This window comes from Hemiscyllium ocellatum, chromosome 6 (genome assembly GCF_020745735.1).
Source record: "Hemiscyllium ocellatum isolate sHemOce1 chromosome 6, sHemOce1.pat.X.cur, whole genome shotgun sequence".
Lineage (NCBI taxonomy): Eukaryota > Metazoa > Chordata > Chondrichthyes > Orectolobiformes > Hemiscylliidae > Hemiscyllium > Hemiscyllium ocellatum.
This window is the reverse complement of record NC_083406.1, coordinates 13,861,348-13,881,259: the sequence shown is the minus strand read 5'-3', so window position 1 is coordinate 13,881,259 and position 19,912 is coordinate 13,861,348. Positions and strand designations below refer to the sequence as shown.

Genomic DNA, 19,912 nt, shown 5'->3' with positions numbered 1-19,912 from the left:
AGTAATCTTAGTTTACGGCATCTGGAATCTGAAATTTCTAAGAATTTTATGGATTTGAAAAGAAAATGATATCTAAGAAACCAAACATTAACAAATACAAAACATATGCTAGGCGAAAGTGAGGATTGCAGGTGCTGGAGATCAGAGTCGAGAGTGTGGTGCTGGAAAAGCACAGCAGGTCAGGCAGCATTGGAGGAGCAGGAGAATCGATGTTTCTGGCAAAAGCCCTTCATCAGTTTTTTTTTCTTGATTTCCTGAGCCCATTTAGCGCTGTTTCTCTCAAAGTTATATGGAAGGTGATGAACACTCATGAAAATCCAACTCAATGGTATTTTAACCAGTTAGTGGATTAATTTGTTAACATCCACTGGCAATTTTTATAAATCATTATATTTTTGTTTCCTATCTTTATCATTTTAGATATAATGATTCCCTCAGTAATCGCATTGTGGGTCAACCCACGGTAGCTGGACTGCTGCGGTTCAAGAAGGCAGCTCACCATGACCTTCTCAAGGGCGACTAGGGATGGACAATAAACGTTGGCCCAGCTAGCAAAACACACATCCCACAAAAATGATAATAAATTAAAAAATCTGAGTTCTACAGAGTGAGTTTGGGTGCTGCTCCCAACCTTTAAAAAATGAAGAGAGAGAGAGCTACTGAGCTGTATCTTTAAAAGCATAAGAAAAAAAATTAGTAAATAGTTTTTCTCTGATTTATAAATGTTTCTGATATGGTAAGGAGGGAAAGACCATTGATTCTGATTAGAAAGTAAGAGGTCTCATCAATTTGAGGTTTGTATTAAGAAAGCAAAAAATGATAGTTTTGACAATTGTTTGGATAGAAAAAAGTAATTAAAATGCCAAATATCTTGCCGTGGACAGTGGTTGAAGCAAAGCTGTTGCATCATTTAAAGCAAAAGCAAATTTTAACTGGAGGATATTAGTAAACTGTGGTATGTTGCTAGAGAAAAGTAGTTACTTATAGATCCCATACAGACATGGCGGGCTGTATTTTCTATTTCAGTGCTGTAAATATCCATTGTTCTCAGCTTACTTTTCAGCGAATATCATTTCTCTTAATGATTTTTACCCTGTAACATTCAAGAAGACAGGGCAGAAACTTTGATTTGCAAAATTCAAACACTTGCAATAGGTTCCGCTGTATATATTTACAGAATTGAGACTATTCAAAATAAACATGTTAGACATTTGTCTAAAAATGCAAAGAGAAATGCATTTGAAGTGCTTGAATGTGAACAATGCAGATCAAAAGCTCTATCCAGTTAGGTTCCATTATGCTTTTGAGCACTGTAGTACTTTAACAATGAATAACTGAATATGAAATCAGCTTCTGATCAGCTTCATGCAGAGGGGTTTGTGATCCAGGTGAATGAATACACATTCTTGTGACCACTGAAAATATTTCAAACTCATCGCCTGTGGTGTGTGAGGATATTAGTTTTCCAACAAACATGGAATGTGCAGGGGAACCTAATGTATGTAATCAGACATGATTTTGGGTTAGGTTAGTGGATTTAGATTCTGTTCCATGCTGACATATCAATGCTCTACTGAGGGAATTATATTGATGGTATCGTTTGGATGAAATGTGAAATCAAGTACCTTTTATTTTCATGTGCAAGTAAAAGATCCAAAGATCATCCTTGAGAGAGAGAATGAAATTCTTCAAGACTTCTGGATAATATTTATCTCAATCAATATCATTAAAAGAGATTATTTGGTCATTTATTTTACATTTGCTGTTTTGTTCTCAGTGTTCTAATCTACTGCCATATTTCCTTACAGCACAAGGTTGAATGCACTTGAAGTGTATTCAATTAGCTGTGAACTACTTTGATATCCCCAGAAGTCATAAAAGGCATTGTGTAAGTACAATTTTTCTACATTTTAAAAATGAGATTTTTGCAACAAGATTAATCAATTAAATGACAATGAGCGCGCACTCTAAACAACAGCATGATTAATCAGGAAAGCAGTGGAAGCAGTGGAAGTAAGGCCATTCAGTCCATCGAGAATAAGGTGTGATTATGAACTACAGCTATTTGAGATTGCTTTCTTTTACTTTTTTGCAACGTTTAGCAATACTTGTCTCTAATGTCTGCTTTATTTCACTACAATTGGCCCAGAGTTTCCTTGAACTATGTATGCCTTCTTCGTCTTTTGGTAAATGCAGTCTTAGAGATGTACAACATAGAAATAGATCCTTCAATCCAACCCGTCCATGCCAGAAACATGTCCGAAAATAATCTAGTCCCATTTGGTCCATATCCTCCAAATTCTTCCTATCCATACACCCATCCTTTTAAATGTTCTATTGGTGTCCGCCTTCACTACTCCCTCTAGTAGCTCATTCCATACACGCACTACTCTCTGCATGAGAAAAGTTCCTTTTATATCTTACCCCTCTCAGCTTAAACCTATGCCTTCTAGTTTTGGACACTGCTAACCTGGGGAAAAGAAAAAATAACTGTATCCATGCCTCTCATGATTTCATAAACCTCTATAAGGTCACCCCTCAGCCTCTGACACTCCAGGGAAAACAGTCCCAGCCTACTAAGCCTCTCCCTATAGGTCAAACTCTCCAAACCTGGCAACATCCTTCTAAGTCATTTCGAAACGCTTTCAAGTTTAACAACATCTTTACAATACTGTGGGAGATCCTTAGCCTACAAAATTGTTTAAGATGCAGATTGATGCAATAGATGTAACAGGGTGGTTATCTCTTGAACTGATGAGATTTAATTGTTAAGAACTAAACAGAAGGATTGAGGAATGGTGTAATTTAGACTTGGTGAATTCAATGACAAATCAGGGATAAACAGAAAAGAAATAAAGATAGAGGAAAAAAAACACTTGGATTAAGAAATGAGAGAGAAAAAAATATTTTAAAAAGTACATTTATTGACAGCTTTCAAATCTTCTAAATCAATTCACAACCTGAAGGAATGAGACTCCACACTTAGAATTGTTCATTCTCTTGAGCTGAAAGTGATGATTTGTAATCATTAGCAATTATAGAGTCATAGTATCAATTTATTACACATTAAAGACATTCTTAGCAAATTAATTATTTGGCTGGTCTTGCTGTGGTAAATTTATGCCTAAATGTTGTATCTTTTGGCTAATCATAGTTGTGTTAAAGGTAAGATGCTATTTACACTCAGCAAAAGCAGAATAGCTTAATTCCCAAGATAATCCTTGCACACCCAAAGCTGCTGCTTGACAATGAAAGGAATAATTTTTTTTCTTTATTTTTGTAAGCAGAAGTTGGACCATTCTAGATTCACCATGTCCGTTAAACTACATGCTACTGCAAAACTGATGATTATCAGAACTGAATAGGATAGTTGCACATACAAATACTTGAATTAATGGTTTATCAAATTAACAAACAGAAGAGTTTTGCTCAGCACTTCTTAAGCAATTTACCAATATTAATGCTGGTAAAGTAGGTGTATGAACATTTAGCGATAGGTACAACAGTGTTTTGTTGGTAAATACAGGTGTAATTTTATGTAACCACTTATACATCACACATTAATTCTTAGAATTCTCAAAATATAATTCAGAATTAATTTTCTGCCTCTGCTCTGTTGCTTCTACAGCACAAATCAGAAAGCTGCATTCTGTAAGTCTAGAGTTTCTCACCCTTTAATTTTAATGGTGGAAATTGTTACATCGTGGATACAGTATCCCAAAATGAAATCTACTATTTATATTCCTCATTATAGAACAATTGCTGGGCTTTAGAATTGTTATATCACTGTAAATAACATTACACAAAGTTTACATTCCAAAGGCTTGTGTGAATCTGAAATGGTTCATAGTATCAGGACAATTTCATTATGCAAAAGGTAAAATGCGAAGATTAAGAACCATACCTGAAGCACTGAGGATAATCAGAATTATTTCACAGTAGAAGAATAGTTTATACAAATAAGAAGGCTTCATCTTGCAGTAGGAAGGAGCACATCAAGTAGTGTAAGTTATCTTGTTTTAACTATGATGTGAAACCCGATAATGTTGAAACATGTGGTTTCTCTTTCCTGTGACATAGAACGTAACTGCTGCTTCCCCATTGCACAATAAAGCATTTTACTGCTAAAATAAGAACTCAGAGTAGGATTGTGTCTTTTGAGTGAATGATTTGCATGGCGTAACAAATAGAATTCTGAAAAATTACCCTCAGTCCCTGGCACAATTTCAGCTCAGTTACCACAAAGTTTATTTCTCGTTTTTGAGGAAATCTAATGAAATGTTACTGACATGAAAAAAATAACTCTTTCTCATGGATATTGCAAGGTCTGCCGAGTAGTTCCATTATTTTATGTTTTTCTGTTTAATTATCATCATCTGTGATATTTTGGTATTTTGCTTATGGTTTTCACTTCTCTCTGGTCACTGTCTGATGCTGAACCTAATCATAGACTTGGCTTTCTGTTAATCTCAGAGGTGAGATCCACTGCATTATCAGAGCTGCCTTGTCCCACCCATCTACTCCTCAACCTTAACTTGTGGCAATATCACTGGAGCAGTAATGTAGAAACCCAGTTTTATGCCTTTGAAACATGAGTTCAAATGCCGCCAAGGCATCTTGGTGGAATTTGAATTCAATAAGTAGAACATAAGTGGTCAGATCATTGTGGCACAGACATCCCACACAGGGCGCTCACACCTTAAATGCATTATCTGGGCTGACATGACACAAAATTGTTAAAGTTCACTTGAGAATGTAACTTTTAAATGTCTGCAATTTACATATGAAAGAACTGAAACCAACATGGTCATTCTAAAAGATGAGAGACTCAAGAAACATTCCAGGTCTTTTTCAATATAATTTCAATTACATCACACTGTAAACTTTTGCTATAAATTCTGTCTTACGATCTTATATTCCACAACCACCTGTCGAAGTAACAGTGCTCTGAAAGCTAGTGCTTCCAATTAAACCTGTTGGACTATAATCTGGTGTTGTGTGATTTTTACCTTTGTACACCCCAGTCCAACACCGGCATCTCCAAATCATAATATCTGGAAGATAAAGCTAGCTTAGTCATGGTTACCATGGTAACTACCATTGATTGTTGTTAATGTCCATCTATTCCATCAATGTCCTTCAGGGTAAGAAACCTGCTGTCCTTCCCCAGTCTGATCGATATGTGACTCCTGACCAATGACAATCTGATCAACTATTAACTGTAAGCCACTCAGCTCAAGGGCAGTTGAGATCTGCAACAAACATTGGCCTTGCCAGAAACAGCCACATTTAATAAAAGAATAATAAAGAAATGTCATTTTGCTGCAAACAGACTTATCCCTGCCATTGTTATATTTCAACTTGTCTATTCAAATGCTGGCTTCCCCACTTTTACTCTCCATATATTCAGATTTATTTAAAACTGGAAATCAAAATGCACTTGAGGGAAATCAGAAACAAAAACTGAAATGTGCTGGGAAAATACTCAGCACGTCTGGCAGCATATGTGGGGAGAAATCAGAGTTAATATTTTGGCTCTAGTGACCCTTCTTCTGTGACCTTTCTTTAGACCCTTCTCCAATTCTGATGCTGCCAGACCTGCTGAGTTTTTCCACTAATTTCTGTTTTTGTTTCATTTACAAATCTGCTGTTGTGGCCTAACTCACAATGTCCTGCTCAGCCCTGTACACAGTGCTCTACATAGGCTTGCAGTTGAACAATTTTTAAAAATACCTTTTCTGTTTTCAATTCCATTAATCATAGGATCCCTACAGTGTGGAAACAGGCCCTTTGGCCCAATAAGTCCCTACCGACCCTCTGAAGAGTAACCCACCCAGACCCATTCCCCTACTGTCTTATATTTACCCCTGATTAATGCACCTAACCCACACATCCCTGAACACTACGGGCAATTTACTATGGCCAATTCACCTAACCTGAAGATCTTTGGATTGTGGGAGGAAACCAGAGCACCCGGAGGAAACCCACGCAGACACGGGGAGAAGGTGCAGACTCCACACAGACAGTCGCCCGAGGCTAGAAGCGAGCCTGGGTCCCTGGCACTGTGAGGTAGCAGTGCTAACTATTGCACCACCCCTTTTTAAAATTAAAATTGATGGTGTCAGAGTGAGTGAGTAAAGTTTAATGAATGTGGAATTAACACAGGAATATTAAATTAAATACTTTTCAGTGAACCCTGCAGCAAGACATTTTCTTTAAATAAGGGGCAAAACCACAATATAGTTCACACTCTTCAGAGCATTGTAAAGCTGCTGATGAGAAATACATGAACATAAAAAAAAGTATTCTAAGTTTCTTGCTATTGCACTAGTATGCTTGCAATACACTGGAGGAAACCCGCAATCAGATAAAAAAATACAGGGTCCTAAGTTCTATAATTATACTGGATACTGCACCTTGACCAACATCAGCAGCATCTATCTCTAGTTTTCAAGATAGTATTTCCTAGAAAGTCAAGGGACAACTTCATTATAATAAGTTACTTTTCCACCAAAAACGGGATATTGATCAGAGTTGGTCTGTTTTGGATCAAATGAACTTTTTTGTGTAACTATGAATTATGCAAACTTAGAAAGTAATCATAAATATCTGTACATAATTTGAATAAAAGGAGATGAGACTCATGTAGAGTCATAGAGACATATAGCACAGAAACAGGCCCTTCGGCCCAGCTTATTCATACCGACCAGGTTTTCTAAACTGTACCAGTCCCGTTGGCCTGCGTTTGGCCCATATCCCTCTCAAATTTTCCTATCCAGGTACCTGCCCAAATGCCTTTTAAATGTTGTAATTGTACTCACCTCTACCACTTCCTCTGGTAGCTCATTCCACAAAAGCACCCCCCCCACCCCATGTGGAAAATTTGTCTCTCAGATCCTTTTAAAATGTTTCCTCTCTTAGCTTAAATCTATGCCCTCTACTTTAAGACTGCCCTAACCTGTGAAAAAGACTTGGCTTATCTATGCCCCTCATGGTTTTATAAACCTCTATAAGGTCACCCCTCAACTTCCTACGCTCCAAGTCCCAGCCTATCCAGCCTCTCTTCCTGGTTCAAGCCCTCCATTTCTGGCAACATCCTGGTAATTGTTTTTTGCACTTTTTCTGATTTATAGCAGGGGTTAGATTGAAGGAATCTGAAGCTGATAAGTCTCTCACGCTTTTAAATATATTGATTCAGATTTTCCAATAGCAAAATAGTTGTTTCTGCTGTGTAGATGGGAAGGACATATAGGAAGCTTGTGGTATCCCCAATGTAGCAAACTCTGAGGGAATGACCCTGGAAATTGATGATGGTGCTGTGCAATTTCCCTACATCTGTGACTGGAAAGTATCCATTTCAACCAAAGAACTCAGAAGTTCCACTACAGTTAAGAAACTAGTTGGACAGGAAAAGTTACATTGTTAAAATCCTAGTCTATCTTTTGGATAACTATTAAACTGACTTCCCAACTTGCCACACTAGCCCTCAATTAGAGTTCCACAGACCTCTTACACCAATGACCTCCGACTCAACATTGCCAACACCCGCCAACACTCTCCGTCCCACCAGGACTTGATAGTCTACATCCTCCATTCGATAACTCCCCTACCCTCAAGGAATTGACATCTTTTATGTAGACCACACCGGTGGAAGATGATTAACTCATGTGACGATTGCTGCTCTATTCCATGCCTTACTCGCATAGATAGTAGCTTGTACTGCAATGGGGCATGAAGCTTTGTAGCCAATCATCTAGTCATTATTGTCTTGGTTTTATATGCAGCTGGTGCACCCACCAATCATGGCGACTTATGGGTGTGTGAGTAATTACTGAGGGGCTTCAACTGGACTTTTATGATACCTACACAGTTATAATCTAATTAATTGAAGTTTAGACTAACAGGAAACAGCTAAAACATTTGCTTCACTTTTGTCCTTTGGGTACAGTTAGGGTGGAAGCAATGGACACAGTTATGTCTCTTTGTTCTGAATTCCTGTAGCTGAAGTTGAGGAAGATAGATCCGATCTTTCTTGCTCTGGGTACCAATAATACACCATGACACCATTAGTACTTCTTCAATACTTCTTGCCTACAACCATTGGTGATATCTCAGCTTATTGCACTGTCTTAATTTTCATTGACTACAGGTATGCAGTTGTGACTTCAGCAGCCTACAATATGGAATCTCTTTCATCAGCCTCTCTATCTTTTTACTGGCTTTTACTCCTTTAAAGTGGCTTAAAAATACATCTTGGATTCAACATTTGACCATCTGTTTGATGATGGTCCTATGAAATACATTAAAAATATTTTCTATGTTAAATGTACAAAGTTATTGTAATTGTTGGTGACACACAAGAGAGTCTCAAATATCTTCCCTGGTCTGGAATGGTCCTGGGAAAGCTGTTGTTAGCTTCCTTGTCCTAAAATTCCAGGGGAGAAGTTATTTAGGTAAATCTCCAGTTCTCTAACTGTGGTCGCTGCATGAGAACAGCAAAGGTTCCACCTGTAAGCAGTTGTTCCTTACTGAACAAAAACCTATTGAGTGGTGGAGTCCCTGCCTTTGAACTGAGAGACCTAAGTTCAAATCCTACCTGCTCCAGAGATGGATAATATCACCTTTGAAATATGATTAGAAAATATCCAAAAACCTATTGACACAGTGTGTTATGCTGAGACATGATAGATTGGTATTTGAGCTAAGGGTACAAGCCATAGAAATGCACAACAGTGTGTATTACTGCTGTCAGGACAGATGAGTTGGTTGGTGGAGCTTACAGTGAATGAAAGAAGTTGCCTCAGCTCATGTGCTGCTGAAACCCTTATCCATGCCCTTGTTACCTTTCAACTTGTTAGAATGCTAGTAGAAACCAGTGACTCTTTAAAGCAATATGAATTTCCAAATTGTTTTGCAAAGAAGAGCGCAACAGGATTTCATGTTTTAAGGCATTTATTGTAACAAACCAACTAAAAGCAACATTGTCTAATGATTAAATAAAATCACAATACTGCGGATGTCGGAAACCTGAAAATAAAATAGAAAGTGCTGAAGAAACTCAACAGGCCTGGCAGCATCTGTGGTGAGTGAAACAGAGTTAACATTTTGAATCCAGCTTGACATTTTCTCTTCTGAAGAACTCTGTTTTCTTTTTACAGATGTTGCCAGATATGCTGAGTATCTCCAGCACTTTCTGTAATTGTTGATTAAAGATTATTTCATTAGCATCTAATAGGCTTCACCACAGAAATGATGCCCTCCTGTTAGTCAATTGGCATAAATAAAAGCCTCATGTCACAATGATATGTTATGCCACACTGTTAGCTGATTTGTGGCCTCAGATTCCTCTCACCAATTAAAAAGGCTTTCTGCTTTATATTGAGTCTTTGAATGTATTTTTAAATATCTATTCATTTATTCCCATGTATACTTTTTGCAAAGCACATTGTGGTGAAATCTCCATCTTAAGCATGGTGGCACAGTGGTTAGCACTGCTGCCTCACAGCGCCAGCGACCCGGGTTCAATTCCCGACTCAGGCGACTGACTGTGTGGAGTTTGCACGTTCTCCCCGTGTCTGCGTGGGTTTCCTCCGGGTGCTCCGGTTTCCTCCCACATTCCAAAGATGTGCGGGTCAGGTGAATTGGCCATGCTAAATTGCCCGTAGTGTTAGGTAAGGGGTGTATATATAGGGGTATGGGTGGGTTGCGCTTCGGCGGGTCGGTGTGGACTTGTTGGGCCGAAGGGCCTGTTTCCACACTGTAAGTAATCTAAAATTGCGACAGGTCCCTTCTCTTCAAAAGGAGAATCTGGCCTTATCAGCATTCTGCTTAGCATTAACACAAGAATAATCTCACCCCCTGCTTTTAACAGCAGCTACTGTTTTTTTTCTCTTCAGGTGTCTCTATCTGACTGACACTATAAGTCTGTGTTCAGCCAAACCAACAGACCACTTTTGTGGCAAGATGCGAAAACCAGATCTTGAACTCCTCTGAGTTTCAACGTAGGCTCTGTCCAAATGCAAATAAATAAGAAGGGCCAGTTTACAGACAGAGGTCATCAAAATTTCACATCACTATCCACCCCACCATCCACTTTCCCATATCACTATCCACACCACCATCCACTCTCTCACATCAATATCCACACCACCATCCACTCTCTCACATCAATATCCACCTCACCATCCACTCTCTCACATCGCTATACACCTCACCATTCACTCTCTGACATCACTATCCACCTCAACATCCACTCTCCCACATCACTATCCATCTCACCGTTCACATTCTCACATCACTATCCACCTCATCATTCACTTTTTCACATCACTATCCACCTCACCATCCACCCTCTCACATCTCTGTCCACTCCACCATCCACTCTCTCACTCCACTATCCACCTCATCAGCCACTTTACCATATCACTATCCACCTCACCATCTACTTTCCCATATCACTATCCACCTCACCATCCACTCTCTCACATCACTATCCACCTCACAATCCCCTTTCTCACATCACTATCCATCCTACCATCCAATTTCACATCACTAGCCACCCACCATCCACTTCTCATATCACTATCCACCTCACCATCCACTTCTCACATCTCTGTCCACCTCACCATCCACTCTCTCACATCACGATCCACCTCACCATCCACTTTACCATATCACTTTCCACATCACCATCTACTTTCTCACATCACTATCCACACCATCATTTACTTTCCCATATCACTATCGGCCTTACCATCCACTCTCTCACATCACGTTCCACCTCACCATCTATTCTCTTGCATCACTATCCACCTCACCATTCACTCTCTCACATCCCTCTCAACCTCACCATCCACTCTCTCACATCACTATCCACCGCACCATCCACTCTCTCACATCACTATCCACTCCACCATCCACTCTCTCACATCACGATCCACCCCATCATCTACTTTCCCATATCACTACCGGTCTTACCATCCACTTTCTCACATCACTCTCAACCTCACCATCCACTCTCTCACATCACTATCCACCTCACCATCCACTTCTCACATGTCTGTCCACTCACCATTCACTTTCTCACATCATCATCCACCTCACCATCCACTCTCTCACATCACTATCCACCTCACCATTCTCTCTCTCACATCAAAATCCACCTCACCATCCACTTCTTACATCACTATCAATGTCACCATCCACTTTCCCATATCACTATCCACCTCACCATCCACTTTCCCATGTCACTATCCACCTCACCGTCCATTCTCTCACATCACTATCAATCCTACCATCCACTCTCTCACATCGCTATCCACCTCACCATCCATTCTCTCATAACACAATTCACCCCACCATCCACTTTCTCCCATCACTATCCACCTCACCATCCACTCTCTCACATCACTATCCACCTCACCATCCTCTTCTCACTTCACCATCCACCTTACCATTCACTCACTCACTTCACTATACACCCCACCATCCACTCTCTCACATCACCATCCAGCCCACCATTCACTCTCTCACATCACTAAACACCTTACCATCCACTCTCTCACATCACTATCCACCTCACCATCAACTTTCTTACCCCACTATCCACCTCATCATCCACTTTCTCACATCACTATCCATCCTACCATCCAATCTCTCACATCACTATCCACCTCACCATCCACTCTCTCACATCACTATCTGCCCGACCATCCACTTTCTAACATCACTATCCACGCCACCATCCACTTTCCCATATCACTATCCACCTCATCATCCACTTTCCCATGTCACTATCCACCTCACCGTCCATTCTCTCACATCACTATGCTCCCCACCATCCACTCTCTCACATCCCTATCCACCTCATCATTCACTTTCTGACATCGCTATCCTACTCACCATCCATTCTCTCACATCACTACCCATCCTACCATCCACTCTCTCATAACACAATTCACCCCATCATCCACTTTCTCGCATCACTTACCACCTCACCTTCCACTTCACATCACTATCCACCACACCATCCACTCTCTCACATCACTATCAACCTCACCATCCACTCTCTCACATCACTATCAACCTCACCATCTACTCTCTTACATCACTATCCACCACACCATCCACTCTCTCACATCACTATCAACCTCACCATCCACTCTCTTACATCACTATCCTCCTCACCATCCTCTTCTCACTTCACCATCCACCTCACCATTCACTCACTCACATCACTATGCACCCCACCATCCACTCTCTCACATCAATATCCACCTCATCATTCACTTTCTGACATCCCTATCCTATTCACCATCCATTCTCTCACATCATTATCAATCCTACCATCCATTCTCTCACATCTCTATCCACCTCACCATCCACTTCTCCCATCAATATCCACCTCACCATCCACTCTCTCACATAACTATCGACCTCACCACCCACTCTTTCACATCACTACCCACCTCACCATCCACTTCTCACATCACTGTCCACCTGACCATCCACTCTCTCACATCACTATCTACCTCACCATCCACTTTCTCACATCATTATTCACTTCACCATCCACTCTCTTACATCAATGTCGTCCTCACCATCCACTCTCTCACATCACTGTCGACCTCACCATCCACTCTCTCACATCACTACCCACCCCACCATCTGCTTTCCCATATCAATATCCACCTCACCATCCACTTTCCCATATCACTACCCACCCCACCATCCACTTTCCCATATCAATATCTACCCCACCATCCACTTTCCCATATCACTACCCACCCCACCATCCACTTTCTCACATCATTATCCACCTCACCATCCACCTTCCAACCATCATCTATTTTCCCTTAGCACTATCCACTCCACCATCCACTTTCCACCCCACCATCCACTTTCTCACATCACTATCCAACCTACCATCTACTTTCTTGGCACTTCACTTTACCTTAAAGTTGAGAAGACAGATCAAAACATAACCATCTGCAAAGTCTCACATTTGTAACTCACTCTACATTTAAAAAATGCATAATTCAGATATTTGTACTCTTGTACTTAGTCTAGGTTTCATGCTTTGTGATGTTACCTTACTGGCTGGGTCAGACATTTTTCTTGATGAAGGGCTTGTGCTTGAAACATCGATTCTCCTGCTCCCCAGATGCTGCCTCGCCTGCTGTGCTTTTCCAGCACCACACTCTCGACTCTGATCTCCAACTCTGTAGTCCTCACTTTCACCCAGAAGTTATTGCCCATCTTTGATTGCCCTTGAGAAGATGGTGGTGAGCTGCCTTCACAAAGAGCTGCAGTTAATATGATGTACCTGCCTCCAGAAAGTTGTTCGAAAAGAATTCCAGATTTTGACTCAGCCACATGAAGGAATGAAGCTGCCCATCTTGACTGGGAACTATGTGGCTCAGAGAGGAACTTGTGGGTGGTGGTGTGTCCTTGGTCCTTTCATATGTTAGTGGCCATGTGTTTGGAAGCTTCTCAGAGTATGGTGTAAACGTACACACTGCTGCCACTGTGCATCAGTGGTGGAGGGCCTGAATTTTGAAGAGGAGTGCTAATCAAGTGAGCTGCTTTGTCCTAGATGGTATTGAGCTCCTTGACTGTTGAAGTCATCTCAGGCCTAACTTGTACCTTGTGGCTGGTGGATAGATTTTGATGAGTTAGGAAGTGAACTTGCAGAGTTCTCATTTTTGATCCATGTTCACATAATTGTCCAGTTCCATTTTTTTGCCAATAGTCAAGGATGTGAATAGTGGGGATTTCCCCCTCCAACTCTATTTTGATTTCGTCCCTGCCCTCCCCTTCACTGTCTAATCACACAGCATTGCCCTTTTGATGTGAAGGGCACTGCTTGTCACTGGCCACCTGGGTGTTTTCCTATCTTCCTGGTGGTGGAAATTGAATAAAGATTCTTGCACTTTGTGTCTCTCACTGTGTCTCACACCTGCACACACACACCATGGGTGCTGGGGTAAAAATAAACACTACCGCAGTTAGACGGTAGTGTGGAGGTTAGCGAGAGAATAAAAATATAAACAGGAGTGTCCCCTTCACTGTTTGATTATAAAAAAAAATTAATAGTGGGGATTCAGTGATGGTACTGCCATTGAACATCAAGGAGTGAGGGTTGCATTCTTTCCTGATGATGGTTTTTGCAATTTATTAGCGGTTTATATCTGTAGATGACATTCACGACAAGAAAAGATAATATAGTGACATTGCTTGCACGTGCTCTTAAAGGTTTGCACATGTTTCTGAAAAATTGGCAGAATTGACTGACTTCTGAACACAAGCAAGGCTTTTTAAATGCAGTGGAACCTTGATTATCTGGCATTTGATTATCCAGATATTGGATTATCTGGCAAAGTCGCAAGGTCCTGAGGCTCGGCTAAACTATGTTTTCCAGCATTCGATTATCTGGAATTTGATTAATTGAAAGTTTTAAAGTGATTTTCTTTGTATTTATTCCTAGGATCACTGTAGTAGATCAGTGTGTGCCCATCAGTATTTTTAAAACTGCCATCACTTATATTGAATCAACTGTTCCATCCCAGTTTTATAAAAGAGAGACAGAATGCTCACAAATATTTTTTGCTTGTAGTTACTCTTTGATTTTAGCCTTTAGCTTTGTTTGTTAACTTCAATTCTGAACTAAGTTAGATGATGAGGGATGACTGCTAAAAAAAGAAACTCTTTGCACAGTCACTGCTGCTACCTCCTAACCAGCATTAAAGTGAGGATTGCAGATGCTGGAAATCAGAGTCTAGATTAGAGTGGTGCTGGAAAAGCACAGCAGGTCAGGCAGCATCCGAGGAGCAGGATGCTACCTGACCTGCTGTGCTTTTCCAGCACCACTCTAATCTAGACTCTGATTTCCAGCATCTGCAATCCTCACTTTTGCCTAGTACTATCTGTATGTCACTTTCAGTTTTTAGTGTTGACTCGTGAGCATCATGAAGTGGTTTCTTATAGAAAGTATCCAAGAATTGTATGTTTACTTCCCACCTGTATACTCGAGCCATGTGCTTACTTTTGATACCTCTCTACCTGCTTGCTCACTGCATATCTCTTTCATTTTCATCTGTCTTTGAAGAAGAATATCCTGTTCCTTAGAATGGCTATTCAATTAGTTGCTGGGCAAGGCTGTTTGCATTGCCTCCTCAGTGTAAGTTGTGCTGCAGATATGTGGTCCCTTGTCCACTGGTGTTTTATTAAAGTGTAGTAATGCAATGTAGTAATGTTGTTCCTCAACACTTAATGATAGTTGGATAGTACATACTATATGTTCTGCTAAATCACATGGGTGTGGAGGTATGAGCAAGATGTGATACAGATCACCCCAATAGAAGACATATCTTCAAATAGTTCACTAGTATATTGCAGTCCATTGTTAGACACTATCTATTCTAGGAAATGGCATGCATTGAAAATAGCACATACCATGTCTGCGATGTTTACATTCATTGGATAGCTAAAACACTGAGGAGTGAAAAATCTAGAAAAGTAATCCATCACAATGATGTAATTTTCCCCTTACATTTTTGTCCAAAGATGCACATCACGTCCTGCTACTTGGCTTATATTCTGTTTAAAATAATATCCTCTTACCTTGACATTTAAAGGTTGCAAAAGTTGCAATGTACTCACAAACAGCTTGTGGCATATAATTTCCCATGGCTTATGATCTGTTTTGAATATTTCTTTCCAATTATATAGGTGTGAAGATGCATGAATACAAGAACTAATGTCTTGTACTCAGTAGTGGAATAGTTAGATGACAAGGTTTCTGAATCAAAGTCAATCAGATTTTGCAAGAGTAGATCATGACTTTCTATGATAAGGTGTTATTTATATGGTTGGTGCATAAGATAGGTGCTCATATTATTGTGAATAATGTGGCAATACGGTTTCAAAAATGGTGAATAGACAGAAGAGTGCATTCGGATGAATGGCCTTTTTCAGATTGGAAAGATGTAACCAGTGGAGTGTCACCAGGATCAGTCCAGGGGTGCCAGTTATTTACCACACACATTTATGACTCAAAGAAAGGGCAGAATGTAACACATATTCAAATTTGCTGATGATACAAAAATAGGTAGGAGGGCATATTGCGACGCAGATAAAAAGGAATCTGCAAATGGAAATAAATAGTTTGAGTAAGTGGGCAAAGAGTTGGTTGGTGGTATTTAATGTAGGAAAATGTGAGGTCATGCAGTTTGGTAGGAGGGATGTAGACTGTTAATTAAATGAAGGGAAAGTCACAGATGTTACAGATGCTTTTTATCTCATGGAGTTAGCATTTGTTCACATATTTGACATTACCTGGATCACGACAGACTCCATGCATAAAGTAAATATATCCAATGAAATTAATCTGGCTGAAATTGACCTGGCACTTCATGCTGTTAATGCAGATCTTTGTCAATGTGTTGGTGGTCTCAGGGAGTGAATAATATGATCATGCTCTGATATCATCAGCCACAGAAAATATAACCAGTTACATTGTCAATAATCCTATCAACGTGCTATCGGAATAGGCTAGACCATTCAGGAGAGATGTTCAGAAGCACTTTCACATTCAAAGGGTGGTAGAGGTTCAAAACTCTCTTCCGCAAATGACAGATGATGAAGGATCAGTTATTAATTTTAAATCTGAGATAGATTTTGTTTTGTTAAGCAAAGGTATTAAGGGATATGGGCCAAAGGGAGGGATGTATAGTTCGGCCACAGGTCAGCCATGACCTCATTGAATGGCAGAACAGACTTGAGTGGCTGAATGGCCTATACCTGCTCCTATCTTCTAATGTCTTGGATAACTGATAGTCCAATGATAACTGTCAGAAACCGTCCAATGACAATCTAAATACCATTGGCGTTTCGGATTCTGCTGCTAATGGAAAAACCTTGGAAAACTATCTTGCTCTGGAAAAGTTAGAATTTAATGTTTCCTATGTCAGTATATTATTGTAGTTAATGTTTAAGTGAAAAGTTGAAGTACTTTGGCTCTAAGCACACTCTTCTTTCTCAGTACAGAAACCTGAATCTAATAACGAGATAAAATGGGGAAACTTGCATACATTTATAAAATCTTTCATATGATAACTCCAAGAAAGCAGGGCTTGCTTTCCAGCCTGATTTTTGTTTAACACTTCATTCACAGGGTTGGAGGATTTGAGCTATAGGGAGAGGTTGAATAGGCTAGGGCTGTTTTCCCTGGAGCATTGGAGGCTGAGGGGTGACCTTATAGAGGTTTACAAAATTATGAGGGGCATGGATAGGATAAATAGACAAAGTCTTTTCCCTTGGGTAGGGGAGTCCAGAACTAGAGTGCATAGGTTTAGGGTGAGAGGGGAAAGATATAAAAGAGACCTAAGGAGCAACTTTTTCATGCAGAGGGTGGTACATGTATGGAATGAGCTGCCAGAGGATGTGGTGGAGGCTGGTACAATTGCAACATTTAAAAGGCATTTGGATGGGTATATGAATAGGAAGGGTTTGGAGGGATATGGGCCAGGTGCTGGTAGATGAGACTAGATTGGGTTGGGATATCTGGCCAGCATGGACAAGTTGGACCGAAGGGTCTGTTTCCGTGCTGTACATCTGTATGACTTTATGACATGATATGGGCATCGCTGGCCAGGCCAATGTTTATTGGCCATAGTGCACTTAACAGTCAACCACATGGCTGTGGTCCAGACCAGCTAAGGGTGGCAGTTTCCTTTCCTCAGGACATTTAAGAACCAGATGGATTTTCTTGACAATCAACAATGGATTCATGGTCATCATTAGACTCTTAATTCCAGATTTTTACTGAATTCAAGTTCTACCATGGCGTGATTTGAACCCAGGTGCTCAGAACATTACCTGGGTTTCTGGATTAATAGTCCAGTGATATTATGACTCGGTCATTGCCTCCCCCAAACACAGTGATGGTTGATACAGGACAGACCAAGTGAATGTGGCAGATTTTGTTTGCCTAACGAGCATTAATGAACCTGACTTTTTTTTAAGATGGCTTTGTGGTCATCATAAAACAATCTTTTATTTTTAGAAATCTCGACCTATATACAGGTTTCAGCAGAAACTCCAGGTCTAACTCAAAGAACAAAGATGAACCATACAAAAAGACTTTGAAAATATTTGTGCCACAGGCACTGTGTTTCCATGAATGTTGTAAATATGTTCTTGAATCTTACTGTTGTTATAAACACTGAATGAACGGTTCATGTATTTGAGTATATAATTTTCAGTTTTCCAAATTAAACTTTAACAGTAAAAAATTGGGTAAATGTACTGTTATCCTTCAAAGTTTGGTGCCCTATTGCTTTAGAGCTTAATAGCTAGAAACATAAGATCATAAAACAATAAGTCAGGGGTTGCTGAGCTGAGAGACTGGAAATACGCTGTCTACACTGCTGACAAAGAAGTGCAGTCCAGAGAGACATTAATTTAATTGGGAGTTTGGCTTAAAATGTAATAAATTCCATGCATTCTGAAAGGCCATAAAATCCATTAACTTTATCACTCCAAACAACATGAACAATACTACAGGGTGGGGTACAGAACAGAGAAAGCTGTGTCACCATAGAGACAGATGAAGTTCAATATGGTTTTCTGGTTTCACTTTGTCTGTTTGTATATTTCCTGGGACAAATTAGTTGCAGTTGCATTTTGAAGTTGATAGAGTACTAAAGCAAAGAAATAGTTTCAGACCACATTAGTCCTGCTGTTGGTACAGGCCACACAGTTACAGTTGAAGAGTCACCAGAAACAAAAAAGCAGTTCAGTGCTTGGGGCAGCTAAGAAATATTGGAGCTCAGTTTATTCCCAGGGTTGGTATTACCTTGGTGAAGCTAGCTGGCTGCAAAACAACTAGAATTGTGGTCTTGAGTAAAACATTCTCAGGAATCTTGTGGAATGCGATCTTGGGAAAAACAGATTGAAATACTGATATAAACCGGAAGTAAAGCAGTCCGTGACAGTGCAGGTTTGAGGGAGCTCGTGGTTTGATGTTAAAGAGTGAAGTACTTGAATCTTTGTAACAGAGACCCTGTTTTAAAGAGATTTGGTGGCTGAAAAGTGTCGCTAATGTCTGATGGGAGGCTGGGAGATGGGAGGAGTGCATGGAAATGAGTAACTGGGATCTTAACTTTTATCTATTTTGAACAGAAATAAAATTACTGGTCCCAGATAACATCAGAGTGTAAATGTGGTTGTAACATCTGACATCTTGGCATCCTGCTTTTCAATGGAAATCCTAACAAAAACCTGAGCACGATTCAGGCCATATAAATTTGAGGCATTTTTTGGCTGCTATGGCTGGAACAATTAAAGATAGTTAAGGGATCCTCAGAAATCCACCAAAACAACTTCTGTTCATTTTTTCCAGGCCATGGGTATCAAATTCAGGTATATGTACGATATAATATTTTTAAAACGTTGATATTTTGTTCTGTTTTCCCGCGTTGAGCATCAAATTGAAATACTGTCTCTTTAAATGATATTGACAATCAACTCATTGGAGTAATGCTAGATTATGTAGCCAAAAAGGACACTAAGCAAGTTGAACTTTAGCTTTCTTCTTCCAATTATGGCCACAACATTTGACTTCTTCAAAAATGATTTGATATGACTTGTAATACAACATGACAGGAACATAAATGGGGAAGGAGGAATAGGAGAAGGTTCAGAAATATATGGAGAGCAAAGTTGAGGGTGAAAAGAAAAGAAACAGCTTTTGCCTTTGTTTAAGGGCTGGCTAGATATGAAACGATGTCAGTGTAAAGACAGTAGCCATCGCAACTAATGTTTAGTCAATAGATTAATGTCACCACTTCCAAACAATGTTAATGGTTTCAGACAGAGAATCCCTAGGAAAGGAGGATGGAACTTTCATTGA

General features: G+C 40.0%; 1 protein-coding gene across 1 annotated transcript in view; it reads right to left on the bottom strand.

The window, feature by feature from the left end:
* LOC132816642 (uncharacterized) overlaps nucleotides 1–3,975 on the bottom strand; it is a 46,930-nt gene extending 42,955 nt beyond the window's left edge. The window contains exon 1 of the mRNA XM_060826469.1: nucleotides 3,905–3,975. Coding sequence (XP_060682452.1) covers nucleotides 3,905–3,974 — 70 coding nt within the window. The 5' untranslated portion in view covers nucleotide 3,975. The remainder of the gene's footprint in view (nucleotides 1–3,904) is intronic.
* Between the last annotated feature and the right edge of the window lie 15,937 nt (nucleotides 3,976–19,912).